The 21,339-nt window shown below is 44.2% G+C and overlaps 1 protein-coding gene across 1 annotated transcript in view; it reads right to left on the minus strand.

Annotated features, from left to right (window-relative positions):
* abcb4 (ATP-binding cassette, sub-family B (MDR/TAP), member 4) overlaps positions 1-10,387 on the minus strand; it is a gene marked incomplete at its 5' end in the record, with an annotated part of 136,652 nt that extends 126,265 nt beyond the window's left edge. Inside the window, 2 exons of the mRNA XM_070880061.1 lie at positions 3,463-3,601; positions 10,370-10,387. Of these exons, the coding sequence (XP_070736162.1) occupies positions 3,463-3,601; positions 10,370-10,387 (157 nt within the window). The remainder of the gene's footprint in view (positions 1-3,462; positions 3,602-10,369) is intronic.
* Between the last annotated feature and the right edge of the window lie 10,952 nt (positions 10,388-21,339).

A 21,339-nucleotide genomic window follows, 5' to 3' on the forward strand; every position in this document is an offset into this window, starting at 1 on the left:
AATCAATAAATAAAACATTTTCTACTTACTGACTGCAGCACCGGGAGCCCTCCAACAGCATGCTGGGAAGCCCCCAGTGTGTCTCTGTCAGTGTCTCTATCTCTCTGTCTGTCTGTCTGTCTGTGTCTCGCACTCTCTGTCTGTCAGTGTCTGTGTTTTGGACAGCGAGTGGTGGAGGGGAGGGGGAGGATGGGGAAAGGGGGTGGAGGAGGAGGGGTGGTGTAGTGGGGGAGAGGGGGTGGGGGGGAGAGAAGGGAGGGAGGGGAGGGAGGTGAGAAGGGAGGGGGGTGAGAAGTGAGGGGAGGGGGGGGGTGAGAAATGAGGTAGGGGAGAGAGGGTGGAGAGGAGGAGGGAGGGGAGGGGGGAGAGAAGGGAGGGAGGGGAGGGGGTGAGAGAAGGGAGGGAGCGAGGGGCGGGAGGAAGAGAAGGGAGGGAGGGGAAGGGGGAGAGAAGGGGGGAAGAGAGAGAGAGAGAGAGAGAGAGAGAGAGAGAGAGAGAGAGAGAGAGAGAGAGAGAGAGAGAAAGAAAAGAGAGGGAGGCTGAACGGGCCGAGCCCGGCCGGGCCCAAGACTTCGAGCTTAGATTTACCGGATTTACAATAGGTGGCGTCGGGTCCGGGGGGGGGGGGGGGGTCGGGAGCGCGGATCGGGGGCGGAGATCGGTCGGGGGGGCGGGGGAGGGAGATCGGTCGGGGGCGGGAGAGGGGAGATCGGTCGGGAGCGGAAGTCGGTCGGTGGGGGGGGGGGGGGGAAAGGTCGGGAGCGGGGGAAGTGGAGGTCGGGTCACGGGGGGGGGGGGGGGGGCGGTCCGGTGGGTGGGGGGGGATGGGAGCGGGAGTCAAGTCGGGTCGGGTCGGGTTCGGAGGAAGCAGGAGCTGGGCGTGGGAGGCAGCCTTATTCACGCAGCCCCAGTGAGGCCATTGGGCCAGGGCTGCGTGCTTCGGGCCCCTCCCACACAGTTTTGGGTGCCTGGAGCTACTGCACATGCGCGCCCACTATAGCGCGCATGTGCAGAGGACCCGGCACTGTTTTCAGCGCAGGGACCTGGCTCCGCCCCCTACAGCTCGTGCTGCGCCACGCCGAGGGCCAGAGGACCAGCAGGGAGCCGGAGAATTTGGAAGTTTTTTTTAGGCGCACTTTGTGGCGCGACAAACGGGCGTCCAGGTTGGGGCTGCGCCGTTCTAGGCGCGGCCCGAAACTTGGGCCCATAATTTCCATTGAAATCATTGGAATGGAAATTAGCTGGATCTAGAAAGGACGAGAATTCGTTACGCCAGATTAACGCCCAGGCGGTGAAAATCAAGATCCAGCCCTGTACCTTCTCATCCCTGGCATCAGCCTCATGAATCCATATTGTACCTTATTCTTGGTTCCAATATCCTAGCCACTTTGTTTTCTTGCACCAGAGGTATGGCAGGCCAGCACTTCAGTGCTGTGAACTGGTGCTGACTCTGTGAATTTCCCTGGATCAACGCCATTGAAATATTTTAGGTGGACCGTTGGTGATGTATCCTCATGTGATCCCGGGAGCTTTCTGCAGAGGGGGGGGGGGCGGGGGGGGCGGGAAGTGGGAGGAAGTGGAATGGCTGCTGAAGTAGCAGGAGTCATATTCTTCCTCTTCCTAACCCAGGGTTACCATAGCCCATTCTGGCTCCCCTTTTACTACCCTGACTGAAATCAGCTAACTCAGCACAGACTGGGGATTGAACCTGGGACCTGCACTATTTATCTGTTCAAAACTGACTAAACTTTTTAAGCCATTGAGGCAGTTTATCACAGTTTTATTATGCGTGCTGTATCATTTTACAAGGGGAACTTCGACTCATAAAAATCAAGCCACACTATTTCCTGTCACCTCTGCACATACATACAAACCATAGTCACGACATAGATAAGTCAGTTATGGTCACATCTAAGTTCAACCAGCTGATACAAACCTTTTCCTTATTTTTTAATATATGCAATGATGCAAGATCATAGTAAGAAAGTTAAAGGTCATCGTAGTGTATGTTTGACTCACTGGGGCTTAATTTCTTTAGGCCTTTTTTTGGACCTGAAATGATCTCCATGCATGGAATACGCACCCTAACCGGCACCACCCCAAAATGAGGTCGCGTGCCTCATTAATATTATTATTTGGGTGAGCTGCCAGCATCCGTTACATCTCCACAGGCAGCTCGCCAATTTAAAGACGAACAATGTCAGGCTACTTGTCTCGTTGGTAGTGCTCCCAAAAGTAAATCCCGGAGAGGGGGTGGAGTGCCAATGGAGGGGGGTGGGAGACAATCAGAAGTACTGTGGAGTCATGGGAGACCTCTGCTCCTCCTGGCTCCACAGGAATTCATTTTGAAATATTTTTAAAAAACAAAAATTACCTTTTGCTACCGACTGCTGCTTAGGCTGGAGAAGCCGCTGCAGAATCCTGAGCGGAGCAGGCCTGGCTCCGGCCTCGCTCATCATTATCCGCTTTTACTGAGGGGGCCGAAAACCAGCATCAGGCCCCTCATTTACAAATCTAAGGGGCCCAACATCTGTGTTAGGAAGCCGTCAGTGTGCCTAAATAATGGCTCGATCAAATATCGAGTCAGACGTCTTTCAGGCATACTTTGGATGTGGGACGTTGGTTTCCAAAATTGGCCCTCGCTGTGCCTATTTTATGCCTGCAAAATGAGCGCAAAGAGGTCCAATTTCTACCCCACAGTCTGTGATGATCTTTTTTCATTAAAATAACGCAGATTACAGAGCGATATAATAGAAGTTTTTTTTAATTATTAAAGGATAAGATAGGCTAGTTAGAAGCAGACTGGTTCTAGTAGTTAAGGGGTCAAGAACAAGGATGCACAGAGTACCTAAGCTGTGATGCAATGAGAATAATGCAAAAAATGTTGAGTGGGCTGACGACATGCTGCAGCAGTGCATTTACTAGCCCCAATAAAACCAGCAGTGACCAGGAGCCCCAGTAAAAAATGGATCTTCCTCACCGACCATCTAAAAGAAAATCTGACCGGTTTATGTTGAGTCAGCAGCCAAAAAGTCAAATGCAAGTGACTTTTAGCTTGTGTGTGCAATGGCACCAACATTACTGTTACTGTATTAAAGTATCTTCTGGTGCATTTTTACATAACCAAACTGAAAGAGGCTCCAACAATGTGCAAGTAAACTGATTAGTAGTACACAACAATAGAATGTCTGGATAAATCAAGTTGTCCAAGGTGTGCACAAAGGGTTAAATTATACTGTACTAAATTTGATGTAGCACCGTAGTTCCTCTCTAAATAGCAACATTACATTGTTAGGTCACCTTTGCCATTTGCTACAGAAAAACTTTGTTCAGTCATTTGTGCAGTTCCATGTACAGAGCCCAGAAAAGAGCCACTGCCTATTTACATAAAGGAGTCATTAAAAGTAATGAGATTCAATAGTGCTTTCAAAGGTAAAGTTGAACATTTATTTGGTAACTTACTTATAATTGAATCTTGAACAAAGCCGTCAGTCATTTCTCCGAACACTATGATCATGAGAGGAAAGCCAGCTCCGTGAAGCAAAGCAGCAACACTACCCAGCACCATCAGCAGTTTGTCGACACAATCTGCATAGCGAAACTAAATAAGAATAATACAATAATATCGTACTATTATTTTTCAAGGCAAAGACACAGTAGCACAGTTATATTATTCTTTTTATAATCACATAGAGATATATTCAAATCCTATGCAGCGCCTGCTTCTCAAAATCAACCTGCCACAGTTGGGATGATTTCCGTTAAAGGATTCAGGATAAATTACTAATTATGTCATCAATTTATTAACAGTAAAATCTTTTACCAAATTCCAAGTTTTCCAAGTTTTTCCCAGTCTGTTACCAATATGTTAAATTTGGGGACTAATTAGTGAAGGAAAATTGTATATGTTGGATATCTTAACTAAAATAAAACACTGGAAATGCACAGCAGGTTCATCATCACCTGAAGCAGAAAGTTAATGTTTATCAGAACATCATGGTCAGACTGGAGAAGGCCTGGCTTTTTTCCAAAAAATGTGTTCCTAGAATGTAGGCGACGCTAGCAAGGCAGTGTTTATTACCCACCCCTAGTTGGCCTGAGGGTATTAAGCATCAACTACATAGTGTAGGACTGGAGTAGGCCATACTGGCTAGGAAAAGCAGGTTCTTGCCCCGAAGGACGTTAGTGAATCAGTCGAGCTTTTAAGACAGTCCAGCAGTTTTTTTGGATGTTTTCCTGGGGCAAGCCCACAACTTACCACATTTATTCAATTAAAGTTCACAACTTACCACAGTCGGAATTGATATTTATATTTCGTTCAGCCAGATGCCTGATACATGCATGCATATATACCCATCACCATGTCTAACATCTTTAATTCAAGTTACAGATAAACTACACCCATCCGTTGGGTTTCTGGTTGCTCAGAAGGGAGTGCACGCTTTCTGTAAGGACACATCTTACTTAGGTCAATCCAGGAAACTTAGGTGCAGATTAACATAGCCAAGGCTTAGGGCCTCCCAGTTGTGCACATGAGTACTGCTGGAGCTTAACTAGCTACAATCACACGTCATTTATCAAAGTAAATTACTGGTAAAGCTACCTGTTGAGCTAGGATGAAGACAAACATGATGCATCATGTTACTTGCTTTTTTTTTCCTGTCACAATACAAACAGGGTTATAAAACAGATTCAGTCATCGAAAATGGCCCACCTTGTTTCGGTACTCATATTTGGATCTAGTATGGGAGAAGCCAACCACCCTCTGAAGAATATGCAAAAGGTGCAGGGTGAGTGCAGTTCCATTTTGCCAATGGCGGGCATGCTGGACACCCAGGAAATTTTGTAGGAGTGAGGCATTAGGACAGACCTTCAAGTGGGAAGGTTTTTGAAAGGTTCACAGATGTTTAGGCCTTTTCTGGGTGCCTCTTGATAGCTTTTTCATTTGCTGGCATTCAGGCTTTCCTTCGCATTTGCGCCATAGACATAGACATAGAAAATAGGTGCAGGAGCAGGCCATTCAGCCCTTGGAGCCTGCACCGCCATTCAATGAGTTCATGGCTGAACATGAAACTTCAGTACCCCCTTCCTGCTTTCTCGCCATACCCGATAGAAACATTGGAGTGAATTCTTTATGTCCAACTCCCTTTAATGGCACCAGTAGGCATTCATTTAAAGTGTCAGAGCCGGTGTTTTAGGAGGAACAAGATGATGCAGCAAAATGTTGCCAGCCAAATCAGGCTGCCAAAGAGGTTTGCTCTTCCACCAGCATCTACAGCTCCACAGATGCAGCGAAAGGTGGAATAACCTTGCTTTGGCAGACATGGTTCGATTGGACTCTCCTTTTCCCAAAGGAAGCTGTGCCAACAGACACCTGGGGGGCATCATTACAAGATGTCAAGGCCGGAGTGTTCTTCAGAAGCACCCCAATCACAGCATGTCATGCTCTGCATGGCATTGTAGCATAGCATGGTAGCATAGTGGTTATGTTACTGGGCTAGTAATCCAGAGAAATGAGTTCAAATCCCACCATGACAGCTGGGGGAATTTAAATTCAGTTAATTAAATACATTTGGAATTAAAAAGCTAGTATGGTGACCAACAGGTTCACTAATGCCCCTTTGGGGAAGGAAATCTGCTGTCCTTTCCCAGTCTGACCTATATGTGACTCCAGACTCACAGCATGTGGTTGATTCTTAACTGCCCTCTGAAATGGCCTAGCAAGCCATTCTGTTGTACCAAACCGCTACAACAAAGTCAGCACTGCGAGAGTACCTTCAACACACGGACTGCAGCGGTTCAAGAAGGTGACTCATCACCACCTTCTCATGGGCAATAAATGCTGGCCTTGCCAGCGATGCCCACACCATATGAACAAATAACTATATATATATTTTAAACTGCATGAAAGGCGGCCTGATTATCGTGCATGACAAGATGCCGACCACTTCTGCAGGCTCTGGCATAAATTACATAGATACCTGTTGTGATATCTTCAGGGAAGCCCACAACACACAACCTCTAAGATGGCTGCAGGTTCCGGAATCATCCCCTGCTGGTCAGGTGACCTGCTCTTTACTAAAGAGCACAGGCGTCCACAGTGTGGCGCTACAGACATTACACCTGTCTTCGTAGGATCGAGGTCAGCAAAGTGGAGCCATATGCTGCAGTGACCTTGCAGCACAGGGCTGGCACATGGAAGAACAGTCAACTGTGATCTGAAAGTTGTTTGCACCTCCTTGCCTTTTCTATGGCTTTAGCTACCACTCATACTTTCAGGGAATTATGTATTTCAATTCCGAGGTCTCTGTTCTTCCATATGCTTCAGTATCTTTCTATTAAATATATCCTTGCATTTCCTAAGATTATGAGGGCTCTTGACAAGGTGGATGCAGAGAGGATGTTTCCACTGATGGGGGAGACTAGAACTAGGGGGCATGATCTTAGAATAAGGGGTCACCCATTTAAAACTGAGATGAGGAGAAATTTCTTCTCTCAGAGGGTTGTAAATCATGGAATTTGCTGCCTCAGAAAGCTGTGGAAACTGGGACATTGAATAAATTTAAGACAGAAATAGACAGTTTCTTAAACGATAAGGGGATTAGGGAGCAGACGGGAAAGTGGAGCTGAGTCCATGATCAGATCAGCCATGATCTTATTGAATGGCTGAGCAGGCTCGAGTGGCCGTATGGCCTACTCCTGTTCCTATTTCTTATGTTCTTATTCATTGTTTTTTCTTCCAAAATCTATAAAGTCGCACTTATCCACATTAAAATATGTCTTCTATTTGTCCACATAATCTGCTACCCAATCTATGGGCTGAATTTTCCAGGGTGATAGTGTCATGTACCTTACATTATTATATATAACTGTATCCTAACATGCTATACATGACTGTAATAAGATATGACCTGTAACCACCAGCATACCTTACCACCAGGGGTGCACTTGCAAGAGACAGGTATATAAGGACAGGTCTCAGGCAAGTGCAGCATTCCAGAGCTGTGAAATAAAGGTGCAGGTCCAGAGTGACCTTGACTTCACTACATGCCTCGTATGAATCTGTACTGAGGGGACAGGACTTTACAGATAGCAGGTGAGATCAGTGATGCGTTGGGTGGGAAAGTTGTTATTTTTGACAGCGGGTCATCTCGCTCCCACGTGGCTTTCCCACAGGCGCGTCCGTCATCGTGGAGCTGAACTGACTGGCAGCACGTGGACCTAATTGCGATCATTATCAGGTAGTTTATAGGCATGCAAGAGCCTTTTTTCACTTACTTTTTAAATTTCCCTGCAATGCCACGGGATTCACGCAGCTTGGGATCCACGTCAGTGAACCTGAGGCGTGAGTTCCGTGGCCATTGCTCCAGCTGATTACTTGACAGCATGAAAAACAAACCAAAATAAAAATATGTTGATTACATCAGCTAACATTGAAGATTCTGTTCTACTTGAAAAGCTGGTAAATATTAATTCCTGAAGGGATGCGAGTGCTGAAGGCTCCCATCCTACCCTGGATGGTGAGGGGAAGACATTTTTCACTGCCCATTCTCGGCTGTTGCCTTCCAAATCATCAGTAATTGCAGTGAATTGATCTGCACTATAAAAAAATTACATATACCATTTAAAAAAATTTGTGTGTTGTTTCTGGTCAGGTTTTTCTCATAGTATACTGCGATTGTCCAGTTACAGATAAATCATCTCATCAACCGTAACAATTTCATTCTCATCACTCATTCCACTGGTTCAATTTGCTTTCAGTCCATGAATATAACAACTGTAATTTTGCAATCTGAAACTTTGGGGGTGAATTTCTGTGGAGGTTCGCTCACTTGTCCATTGTTAACTTCAACGGAAGAGTTGCAGAAATCCTAGAAACATATAAACACCATTTACACTGTTTGCCAGGGTTTCCGCAGTTCTTCTGTTGATCTTGCATAAAATTATAACTCCACCCCTGTACAATTACATTTAAAATCTGCTTAATTATATATATATCACATATACAAGCACATCTTTTATTTGTACCAGTTACTGATACAACAGTCTATAGATTTGTGACTAAAGTGCCAATAACTTCCCAATTAATGTACTTTTTAAAATTATGTTCCTGATCATATTTGTAGATGGCATCATATTACTTAATGATAATATTATTTAAATATTTATTTGCCAGTAATATAGAACTTTTGTTATATTATTGTAGAGTAAAGATTTAAAACCCACTTTGTTAGATTAAATGTTCAATGTAAACGGCCATGGTCCCTTTGAGGATCCTAGCTGAAAACGTGTCTTGAATGACATCACCAGATCCACTCCATCTCATTGGGCCAGGTTACGTGGGCTTAATATGCCTCATTAAGATAAATTCATCTTCTACAGTGGGATGGAGCCAGCAGCGGGGTCGCGACCCGCCACGGACACCGGCAGCACCGGACCTGCCCAGGTAGGCAAAATTATGGCCATGTCTTCCTGAAACTATTTACAATCTATATTAATGACTTGGAAGAAGGGACTGAGTGTAACGTAGCCAAGTTTGCTGACGATACAAAGATGGGAGGAAAAGAAATGTGAGGAGGGCACAAAAAATCTGCAAAAGGACATAGACAGGCTAAGTGAGTGGGCAAAAATTTGGCAGATGGAGTATAATGTTGGAAAGTGTGAGGTCATGCACTTTGGCAGAAAAAAAATCAAAGAGCAAGTTATTATTTAAATGGAGAAAGATTGCAAAGTGTCGCAGTACAGCGAGACCTGGGGGTATTTGTGCATGAAACACAAAAGGTTAGTATGCAGGTACAGCAAGTGATCAGGAAGGCCAATGGTATCTTGGCATTTATTGCAAAGGGGATGGAGTATAAAAGCAGGGAAGTCTTGTTACAGCTGTACAGGGTATTGGTGAGGCCACACCTGGAATACTACGTGCAGTTTTGGTACTTACTTGCTTTGGAGGCAGTTCAGAGAAGGCTCACTAGGTTGATTCCGGGGTTGAGGGGGTTGACTTATGAGGAAAGGTTGAGTAGGTTGGGCCTCTACTCATTGGAATTCAGAAGAATGAGAGGTGATCTTATCCAAACATATAAGATTATGAGGGGGCTTGACAAGGTGGATGCAGAGAGGATGTTTCCACTGATGGGGGAGACTAGAACTAGAGGGCATGATCTTAGAATAAGGGGCCGCCCATTTAAAACAGAGATGAGGAGAAATCTGTGGAATTTGCTGCCTCAGAGCTGTGGAAGCTGGGTCATTGAATAAATTTAAGACAGAAATAGACAGTTTCTTAAACGATAAGGGGATAAGAGGTTATGGGGAGAGGGCGGGGAAGTGGAGCTGAGTCCATGATCTTATTGAATGGCGGACCAGGCTCGAGGGGTCGTATGGCCTACTCCTGTTCCTATTTCTTATGTTCTTATGTAAATCTTTGACAGACTTCCTCTCTTATTTGTCAAACCCTCTACTTTTTTGTAATCAGCAACTTTCAAATTTTTATTCCTTAGGCTCATTTCCAAATCAATTATATATCAACAGGAAAAATAGACCCAGCACTGACCCCTGAGGCACACATTTCCAACCCTCCTCCATCTGAACACCACCCATCTTTCTATCCATGCTCTTACATTTCCTCTTGTAGCATATGCCTGAATTTTACAAACAAGCCTCTGGTAAGCCCTTTAATTAAATGCCTTCTGAAAATCTATATACATCACATCTACTGAATTCCCTTCATCAATCCAAATCATTCACTTCTGCAATTTTAAGGCAGGAGTGGAGGTAGGTAATGTTAGAGGTGGAAGTAGGTGATCTTTGAAATGGAGAGGATACATGGTTGGAAGCTCAGCTTGGATTTTTAAACAACTGGTTCAATCTATGGAGGTTAACAGAATGAATGGTGTGGATATGGGGTGTACATGTGGAAGCTGATGGTATCACAGTATGTAGATGAGGAAGAGACTGGGGCCAAAGATAGATCCTTGGAGGACTCCAGAGGTAATGGTGTGGGCTGGAAGAGTATCTATTGCTGAGATGCTCTGGCTACAATTGGATAGGCAAGAGTGAGGGCAGTCCTACTGAGCTGCACAACAGAGGAGAGACACTGGAGGAGGATGGTGTGGTCGACTATGTCAAAGGCTGCAGAAGGTCAAGAAAGACAAGGAAGGATAATACCCATTTGTACAGTCACATAGGATATAATTTGTCATTCTAACTAAGGCCATTTCAATGCTGTGCAGAGAAGGAAACCTGATTGCAGAGATTCAAACATGCAGCTGGAAGAATTATGTGCATGGTCATCATCAGAGGCAGTCCCTCGGAATCGAGGAAGACTTGCTTCCACTCCCAAAGTGAGTTCTTTAATGGCTGAACAGTCCAATACAAGAGCTACAGACCCTGTCACAGGTGGGACAGACATTCGTCGAGGGAAGGGGTGGGTGGGGCTGGTTTGCCGCGCGCTCCTTCCGCTGCCTGCGCTTGACCTCTTCACGCTCTTTGCGTTGAGACTCAGAGGTCAATGCCCTCCCGGATGCACTTTCTCCACCTTGGGCGGTCTTCGGCCAGGGTCTCCCAGGTGTCAGTGGTGATGTCGCACTTTACCAGGGAGGCTTTGAGGGTGTCCTTGCAACGTTTCCGCTGCCCACCTGGGGCTCATTTACCATGAAGGAGCTCCGCATAAAGCTTTGCTTAGGGTATCTCGTATCTGGCATGCAGACTATGTGGCCTGCCCAGCGAAGCTGATCGAGTGTGGTCAGTGCTTCAATACTGGGGATGTTAGCTTGGTCGAGGACACTGATGTTGGTGCGCCTGTCCTCCCAGGGGATTTGCAGGAGCTTGTGGAGCCTTCTATATATCATCCATGCCTCAGATCCATACAGGAGGGCGGGTATTATTACAGCCCTGTAGAACATGAGCTTGGTGGTAGATTTGAGGGCAAGAAACATACTCCCAGTTGTCTTTCAAGTGCGTTGAAGGGTAGTGTAATATTCTTGTTAATGTCACAGTGTTGTGCTTCAGAGATGATCCTCTTGATCTTATAGACACTTTTCATGGTAGATCCCATATAAGGTCATCTTCTTTCTTCAGTAGATCACAAAGAAGAGCAATTAAGAACATAAGGATTAGAAGCAGGAGTAGGCCATTTGGCCCCTCGAGCCTGCTCCCCCATTCAATGAGATCACGGCTGATCTTCTACCTCAACGCCACTTTCCTGCACTATCCCCATATCACTGGATTCCTTTAATATCCAAAAGTCAATCAACCTCTGTCTTGAATATACTGAACGACTGAGCTTCCATCGCCCTCTGGGATAGAGAATGCCAAAGATTCACCACCCTCTGTGTGAAGACATTTCTTCTCATCTCAGTCCTAAATGGCCAACCCTTATTCTGAGACTCTGATCACTGGTTCTAGACTCGCCAGCTAGGGGAAACAACCTCCTTGCATCTGTTCTGTCAAGCCCTGTAAGAGTTTTGTATGTTTCAATGAGATCACCTCTCATTCTTCTAAACTCTAGCGAATATAGTCCTAGTCCACTCAATCTCTCCTCATAGGACAATCCCCCCATCCCAGGAATCAGTCTGGTGAACCTTCGTTGCACTCCCTCTATGGCAAGTCTATCCTTCCTTATGTAAACTGCACACAATATTCCAGGTGTGGTCTCACTAGGGCCCTATATAATTGCAGTAAGACATCTTTACTCTTATACTCAAATCCTCTTGTAATAAAGGCCATTCAACTTGAGGAAGGACATTCTTGCTATTGAGGGAGTGCAGCGAAGGTTCACCAGACTGATTCCCAGGATGGCAGGACTGACATATCAAGAAAGACTGGATCAACTGGGCTTGTATTCACTGGAGTTCAGAAGAATGAGAGGGGATCTCATAGAAACGTTTAAAATTCTGATGGGTTTAGACAGGTTAGATGCAGGAAGAATGTTCCCAATGTTGAGGAAGTCCAGAACCAGGGGTCACAGTCTAAGGATAAGAGGTAAGCCATTTAGGACCGAGATGAGGAGAAACTTCTTCATCCAGAGAGTGGTGAACCTGTGGAATTCTCTACCACAGAAAGTTGTTGAGGCCAATTCACTAAATATATTCAAAAAGGAGTTAGATGTAGTCCTTACTACTAGGGGGAATCAAGGGGTATGGCGAGAAAGCAGGAATGGGGTACTGAAGTTGCATGTTCAGCCATGAACTCATTGAATGGCAGTGCAGACTCGAAGGGCTGAATGGCCTACTCCTGCACCTATTTTCTATGTTTCTATGTTTCTAGCTTTGTATCATCAGCAAACTTGGATATATTACATTTGGTCCTCTCATCCAAATCATTGATATAGATTATGAATAGTTGAGGCCCAAGCACTGATTCTTGCGGTATCCCACTAGTTACAGCCTGCCAACCCGGAAATGATCCGTTTATTCCTACTCTCTGTTTTCTGAAATTACTTAACCGCTTTGGAGCAAACTAATGCAGGTTGTTATTCATTCCCAAGAAATCTGCAGCGATCTTGTTTGACAACTGAAGGAGGCACCTTAATTACAATCTCTGCATCAGCAGGTTCTGGTATCAGTCCATTTTCACAGAGTAAATGGTGCACAGATTTCACTTCCTTTTTATGTTGTCACCGCTTCTAGTTTCTGATCGTGATCCATATCATTCAGCCCACTAACAACTCCCTCCAGATTTTCAAAGTTCCTCATGAAATCTCTGAAATTCCTTCTAAACCAGAGAGACTCTGAAGGATATTTACAACTATCTGTATTCTGCTAAAAGGGTTTCCTGACAAGTTACTTTACAGCGAGAGATTTCTTCATGGAAACTATGTAGGTTAAACTTTGGGATCAATTTGTAGTTGCAGGGTGCCTTCTAGCTTGTCTCCTCCTAGAAAGCATCCTAATACTTGGTTGCTAAATCTTGTTTAATGAATTTCAAAGAATCATCCATTATTATAATGGTCTTGTCACAAGTTGCATATGTTGAATAACTCCAGTACCTTTAACAGGCCTGCTTTATTTTATCACTTTGTTTAAAGCTCAATGCTGTACTTTTTATTGGTCTCAAAGTTTCTATCCCCAACAGCTTAATTTCTCTTCCATTGAACAGCAGCAGTGCAATGATCCGAGTCCTAAAGCTTTCTACCATTTTATCATTGAACAGTCTATGGTATTCATTCTCAGGTAGAACACTGACTGTAGCGCAAAAGCAAAACACTGCTGGAAATCTTAAATAAAAACAAAAAATGCTGGGAATACTCAGCAGGTCAGGCAGCATCTGTGGAGAGAGAAACAGAGTTAACGTTTCAGGTCGGTGACCTTTCATCAGATGTAGCATTACTGTCTAGTTGTTACATGATGTCCCGGTGTGTGACAACTGAGAAACCTGGACATGGAGTGGATTCTAGTGAGAGAGGTTCTGTGTGGTAACCGGTTTCACACTCCCGCTATACACACTATTGCCCACTGATGAAGAGCGCCTCAATGAGAGGTCTAGTAGGCACGAATGTAGCATGATACGAGGAGCCAGGATGAATATCCATGGACTGAACCTAGTTATGGCCAAAGTGACCATACCCTAGTGCCAGGGCTGTGCTACAGATGACCGGTGATATTCTTGTAACACCACTGCACTGTTATACACCTCCTTGATTATTTGACATAGGCTCGTGAGATCAATCTCTCCAGCTCAAGTTTTGCTCAAAGTCTAGGGGCTCAATTTTCCTCAGTGATTTGCACCATTTTTTTGGAGCAGGCTGCTGTTTTTGATCTAAGTTGAAAAAACAGTTTCCCCAATCAACTTGCACCAGTGTAACTCAGTTAGTGATGATTTTTTTAAGTCAGTTTTTTTTTCAGCTAAAGGGTGTAACCAGCCACCTACGCCATTTCTGGCCATTTAGGGAAGTTTGGCCAGCTGAGAGTTACTCCAGTTCTGCTTAGGCCAGCGTATATGGCCTCTCCAGAAAAAACCTTCCCTAGAGTTAAGGAAATCAGCGCAGGCAAGGGAAACAGCGCAGCAGATGCCCGGACACACTGAAAGAATTGAAAAACATATAGCAGCAACTTATCTCCAACCCCGCCCGAAGGGGCTGTCCGGTCCCATTCTCGGTCCCCGGTTCAGAGAGAGAGAGAGAGAGAGAGAGAGAGAGAGAGATCGAGAGAGAGATCGAGAGAGAGATCGAGAGAGAGATCGATCCCAGGGACAGAGAATGTGATCAGACTGGGAGAATGGGGACAGAGAATGGGACCGGACCGGCAAGCCCTACAGACCAAAAACCTTGAGTGAAGATGGCAGTAAGTTGCTCAATGTCCTAGCATAAATCTTGAAACACTGGGCCATCTATTCCAACCAAGCCTCCAACTGTCCCAAGGCAGTGTCTGCTGACATGATAAATGGCATACCGCAACTATTTGTGCAAGACAGCGTTGCCATCTCAGCTGATATTGCTGAGATTGAATTTATGATAAAGCAAAAGTCGCATGGAAAAGCAGTCGGTATGGATGGTATCCCTGGAGAATTCTGCAAGCAGGGGGGCTTAAGAAGAGACGCCTCGCCCTCCACAATAAAAGCTGTGAACATGAAACTGTACCACAAGAATTTAAAGATCCTGACGTTGTGCATCACAAGTGCAAAAAGCGAAGTTCACTATCGCAGCATGGGCTTTTCGCTTGTAGAGATGCACAATGTCGGCACCTTTAAAGTCTTGTGGTACAGTTAAAGGTGACCGCCCATGCTGCGATAGTGACTGTGGAACTTCATTTCCATCGATAGCAGGTAAAATCACACTCCGCTAAGTAAACAAGCAAGTAACAGCAACATTTCTCCCAGAAAGTCAATCCAGCCATTGGGCTGGTTGCAGAACATCTGACATGGTTTGCTCAGCCCACCAATTCCAGGAAAGGTGCAGAGAAGAGCACCGAAATCCTGCTGTGGTTTTTGTTAACCTGACAAAGGCATTCAATTCTGTGAATTATGATGCACTCTGGGAGACTCTTCCAAAGTTTGGATGCCCTAGCAGATCTGTGAATATTGCTCAGTAATTACGTGTTGATATGCTAGCCCGATTGCTAGAGCAAGTTCATATGCCACCACCATTTAGTCACCAATGATGTCAAATAAGGTTGTGCTCTTGCCCCAACCCTGTCCAATGGTATTACTCGAGGCGTTCAATAACTGTGATAAAGGAATCTGTATTTGATACCACACAGACAATGGCATCTTCAATCTATGTTGGCTGCAAGCAGAAACCAATGGAATGCAGATAACTGTTCGGTATTTGCTTTTTGCCGATGCATTAGTTGTCCACACGCTCGAGAACATTCAGTTGCTATCCAACCAATTTGTTCAGGTGGCACAACATTTAAGCCTTAAAATAGACTGAAGTGATAGTCCAGTCCATCATCATCATAGGCAGTCCCTCGAAATTGAGGAAGACTTGCTTCCATTCTAAAAGTGAGTTCTTAGGTGACTTAACAGTCCAATACGGGAGTTATAGTCTCTGTCACAGATGGGACAGACAGTTGTTGAAGGAAAGGGTGAATGGGACTGGTTTGCCACACACTCCTTCCTTGTTTTCTGCATGCTCTCAGCGACGAGACTCGAGGTGCTCAACGCCCTCCCGGATGCTCTTCCTCCACTTAGGGCAGTCTTTAGCCAGGGACTCCCAGGTGTCAGTGGGGATGCTGCATTTTATCAAGGAGGCTTTGAGGGTGTCCTTGAAATGTTTCCTCTGCCCACCTGGGGCTCGCTTGCCATATGTGAGTTCCAAGTAGAGCACTTGATTTGGGAGTCTTGTGTCAGGCATGCAAACAATGTGGCCCACCCAACGGAGCTGGCTGAGTGTGGTCAGTGCTTCGATGCTGGGAATGTTGGCCTGATCGAGGACGCTAACGTTGGTGCATCTGTCCTCCCAGGGCATTTGCAGGATCTTGTGGAGACATCGTTGGTGAGATTTCCCCAGCGATTTGAGGTGTCTACTGTACATGATCCATGTCTCTGAGCCACACAGGAGGGCGGGTATCACTACAGCCCTGTAGACCATGAGCTTGGTGGCAGATTTGAGGGCCTGATCTTCGAACACTCTCTTCCTCAGGCGGCCGAAGGCTGCGCTGGCGCACTGGAGGCGGTGTTGAACCTCGTTGTCGATGTCTGCCCTTGCTGATAATAGGCTCCCGAGGTATGGAAAGTGGTCCACGTTGTCCAGAGCCGCACTGTGGATCTTGATGACTGGGGGGCAGTGCTATGTGGCAGGGTCAGGTTGGTGGAGGACCTTTGTCTTACAGATGTTTAGGGTAAGGCCCATGCTTTCATACGCTTCAGTAAAGATGTTGACTATGTCCTGGAGTTCAGCCTCAATGTGCGCAGATGCAAGCGTCATCCACGTACTGTAGCTCGACGACAGAGATTGGGACGGTCTTGGATCTGGTCTGGAGACGACGAAGGTAGCCTTACATTCAACTTAAAATAGACTGAAGTGATGGTCCAGCCCATACCTGGTCATCCAGTCACACCCCTGTGGCTATGATCAATATTGTACCACTTAAGGTCACGGAAAATTATGCTACTCCAGTAAAGTTTTTTCGGAAAATGCCACAAGCAATGACAACTTGACCCATTGGTTTGGCAGGACCAGCTCTGCATTTGGCAAACTCAAGCAGAGATTCTGGCAGCAACGAGGGGTTAGCCTGCCAACAAAAGTTGTTAAATAACAAGCTATTGTCTTCACCACCCTACTTTATGGATTAGTGTCCTTGATCTGCTACCGTCACCCTGTCAACGACTTTGCCATTACCACTTCCACTATCCACAACTTATCACGGACATCAAGTGGTAGGATAATATGCCAAAAGTGATGTAATCAGCACTTCAACATTACTGGAATTGTGGCCATGATCAAAAAGGTGAAGTTGCTGTGGTCTGGACACGCTGCTCGCATGCCTGATTATAGAATTCCCAAAGCCGTCCTCTATGGCGTGCTGTAGTCCAAATATTGCAGCAGAGGTGGGCAAATGAAACGCTATAAAGACATATTGAAGCCTACATTGATATCCTGTAATATTAACCTCAACACCTGGAAAAACACAGCTACCGACAGACCACAATGGCAGCATGTTTACTGGGTCAGTTTGAGTGATTTTGAGGCTATGAGGTTGCAAGATCTGGCTGCCAAGCTCCTGGCACACACATCTATCCATCTCATCTGGCTTTCAATCCAGTATGTGCGACCATACATGAATGTCTATGATCAGAGTTTTCTCCCATCAGCGCACCCATCATAACCAACTCTCATCTGTTGATTTGACTCCATCACTGTCTTGTTTAAATCTGACTTGCTTGTTATTTATGAGAATGTTGGAATATACTCCTGTACGTTTTTATTTAAGTAAAGTTGTGCTAGTAATGGCATCTGAGCAAGTGTGATCATTTGATGATGTCAGACTAAAAACATCAAAAAAATGATTTAAAGCCAATTGAGCTAATGAACCTGGAAGAAATGTATCAGGATAATGGAAACTATGAAAACAATGGTCTGAATTCTTTGTGAGTGCATCAGAAACTGAAGTAAAATCACCAAATGTACCATGCAATAACTTACTACGTGCAAAATATGAAAAGGCATTTGAAACGCGTAATACACTTGAATTTATCTGGAAAGAAAACAGACTTGGAAAGGAAACAACTCATTTGTGGTGCTACAGTCAATGTTCTACCTGAGAATGAGGATTCAAGCTTCACGATAGAAAGCTTCTGGACTTTAGTGCTTATGTTTAATAAAAACACAAGTGAAACCTCTGGGGAAAGAAATCCCAAAACAACAGGAAGCACAGAATCAAACTAAAGGTAACAATAAATAAATTTAAAGATCATTTCATGCCACAGAAAAATGTAATATATGAAAGGCATATATTTAACACAATACAGGAGCTAAAATAGTCGATTCACCAATATGTAATGGACTTAAAAAAGCAGGCCAAGTTCTGCAAATGTGCTGCATCATAAGATAACTGCATCAAAGATAAAAAGATAGAGTTGTGGTAGGTGTTGCAACGAAACAAGTAAGAGGCAGGTATTTTCTGTGAAGAAACTGTTGACCTTCAAAAGGCAATGATCATTTGTCATGCTACAGTGATGCAATAAGACTCAATTAGGAAAGTTGGTAGCTGGACCCACGAAGAGTAAAACTGTACATACAATGAAAAAATGAACGGGACAAAATTTACAGCAAAATGAAGCACAGCTAAATTGTTGGAAAGGTGACTATCAACTACTGTGGCAGAGGACAATAAAGACTACAACAAAATTGAAAAAAAACAGTAAAATGTAAATTATGCCTGGGGTTAGAAATCAGAATTGGGCAGACAGATGAGCACTGAAGTTTTTGAGGTCTGTGCTCAGCCCAGAGAGCTGAAGAGATTTGTGTTGCAATTGCTTATATTAATATAGTAACAACAGTGGAAAATTACAGTGAGAATGGGGCAGGGGGTTGAAGTGGCACATCACAGGGAGTTCAGGGATCATGTTCATTGACAGAACAGAAATGATCCCCTAAATAGTTACCCAATCTGTGTTTGGTTTCCCAAATATGGAAGAGACTTCACAAGTTGCTACCCATACACCTAATGACTATGAATAATATAATAACACATTTTTATTCAAGAGAGTTAAAGGTCATACAAATGGTAACATTTTCATCTAAATGCTGTGTACAATCTTGTTTTACACTTCAAGAAGAATATATCTTGTCTCTTTTAATACTATCCACCTAATAGGTCTTAAAAATACTCCATGTTTGGGAAAAAAAGACAACCACAAGTTATTTTTTTATAAATCATGAAAATGTCTCTTACCAAAGTCAATGGGCCGACCATTTTAAGCTTTTCTTCTTTCTCCTTCTCTTTTGTTTCACTGCAAATTTACACGGTATAATAATTAGATTTCATGAAGCTTTTACTGTTTTTCTCCAAATGTTTATTGGAATAAATGTGTCAAACCATTTAGGACCGAGATGAGGAGGAATTTCTTCACCCAGAGAGTGGTGAACCTGTGGAATTCTCTACCACAGAAAGTTGTTGAGGCCAATTCACTAAATATATTTAAAAAGGAGTTAGATGAAGTCCTTACCACTAGGGGGATCAAGGGGTATGGCGAGATAGCAGGAATGGGGTACTGAAGTTGCATGTTCAGCCATGAACTCATTGAATGGCGGTGCAGGCTAGAAGGGCCGAATGGCCTACTCCTGCACCTATTTTCTATGTTTCTATGTTTCTAAACTATTTCCTGAAATCAGTTAAAACCTGCCAACCTTGCATTGTTAGAAAGTGATTATTAAAGGAAGGTTAAAATAATATAAAACCATGAGCACAATTGTTTTATTTCACAATTATACTTGGGCATAATTATCCCTAATTATTATATTTTTACTACCATTATTTTCAATAGTGATCATAATATAATTAGATTTAATTGTATCAGCTAAGCAAAGGATAATGACAATTTAATGTTGGCTCCTGATTTCAAGAGGTCTAATTTTACAAAAATAGATGTGGAAAAAGTTAAATTGGACTATTGGCTGAGGATGTCATTTCAGGCAGAGTAAGTTCAGGCATCATGAATGGGGCAGGCTTGGTGGAGTAGATGGTCTTATCCTGCCTGTTATTTTTGTATGTGCATATTATTATACAACTATATTGGCAAATTAAACAGTAACAAACTACAGCTTGACCAAGATATCATTTTTTATGGGAAGTGATGTTTCAATATAAATTGAATATATCAGTGAATTAGTTAATTAAGTACTTTTTCACACAATCAAAGTAGTAAAAAAAATGTAGATGTCATAACTAGAATGTGATTTATATAACGGTATAAGTGGTTGAATTACTGTTATTTCTCCATAATCTTCCATGCAGTTTCTCACCTTTTTCCATCTTTTTCTCCATCAGTACCAACATCGCCTTCCATTTCGTCAAGCTCAGTCGTGTTCCTTGTTGTATCTTTTTCTGGCATCTCTTCACCTGTTGTAGAAATGTAACTGTCTCATGATGGAGGAACTTTAAGTTGCAAACAACTTGAAATATATTCCTGTACAATTAAAGGAATAATGAAAGCGGACATAAAAATGTGTACGAGATCCTGTTTGTTTCTTAGCAAATCCAGCCTGCACCTCACGGGATCCACTCTCTACCCCCCAACAGATTTACCATGTGCCTTACGAAGTCTTTAACAATTACATTTAAAATGCAAACTTGCAAACTTGCAATATTGAAAACCAATACCCAAGGCCACTGGAATGTAAATTTAGACAGTAAAAACTGACTGTATTGCCTCAACTCCTGCCTGTGCTCCTCAGTCACCAAAGATGCTATTGTATTGCTCAGTTCTCCCCTCCTGTCTGGAGTGTCTTCCATTTTAAATCTCCCTCTTTTACTTTTAAAGTTGTATGTCAGTCACAGTGGGCTATACCGTGAATGGAGAGAATGAGTTGCTCCATTAGTAGAAATGTGGGGCAGTAACTGACGCCATCTGCTTCACAAGAATTGCCCTGTGATTTTGTTTTTCTTTATTCTGATTCTCCCAGGAGATTATGTGGCCTAGTGGGGCGAGGGGGGGGGGGGAGGGGTGAAAAGTTGCACTATGACAGCATGGCACAGGCGTATTGGACCAGCTGGTCATTTGCTGTCGATTATTTTTATATGATTTATCTCCCCCCCCCCCGGCCCCCCCAGAATTGGCTCCGGACATTTACATTGTTATCGGTCCTCAAACCTGGAGGCATAGACATAGTGGGGCTTGTCCCAGATACACAGTGGGGCTTGTCCCAGATACACAGTGGGGCTTGTCCCACAAAGGAAGACTCATTCAGCTCCTATTAGTTGCACTCCTAGAAGAATGCCTTAAAGGCTGAAATATCTGAGGACGCACTGGCAACAGGCAAGGTTGCTTACTGCTGGTGTGTTCTCTGAACATGTACTCCTAATGTGCAACATCCCCACTGACACCTGGGAGTCCCTGGCCAAAGACCACCCTAAGTGGAGGAAGTGCATCCGGGAGGGCGCTGAGCACCTCGAGTCTCATCGGCGAGAGCATGCAGAAATCAAGCGCAGGCATTGGAAAGAGCATGTGGCAAATCTGTCCCACCCACCCCTTCCTTCAACGACGATCTGTCCCACTGTGGTTCCCATATTGGACTGTTCACCACCAAAGGACATTTTAAGAGTGGAAGCAGTCTTCCTTGATTCCGAGGGACTGCCTATGATGATGATGACGACGACGACCCCTAAATGCCGACATATCACTTAGCACCTGGTTGTCTCATCGCAATTTTCAAGTGAGACCAAGCGCCTTGAGACCAATGTT

This window comes from Pristiophorus japonicus, chromosome 5 (genome assembly GCF_044704955.1).
Source record: "Pristiophorus japonicus isolate sPriJap1 chromosome 5, sPriJap1.hap1, whole genome shotgun sequence".
Taxonomy (NCBI): Eukaryota; Metazoa; Chordata; class Chondrichthyes; family Pristiophoridae; genus Pristiophorus; species Pristiophorus japonicus.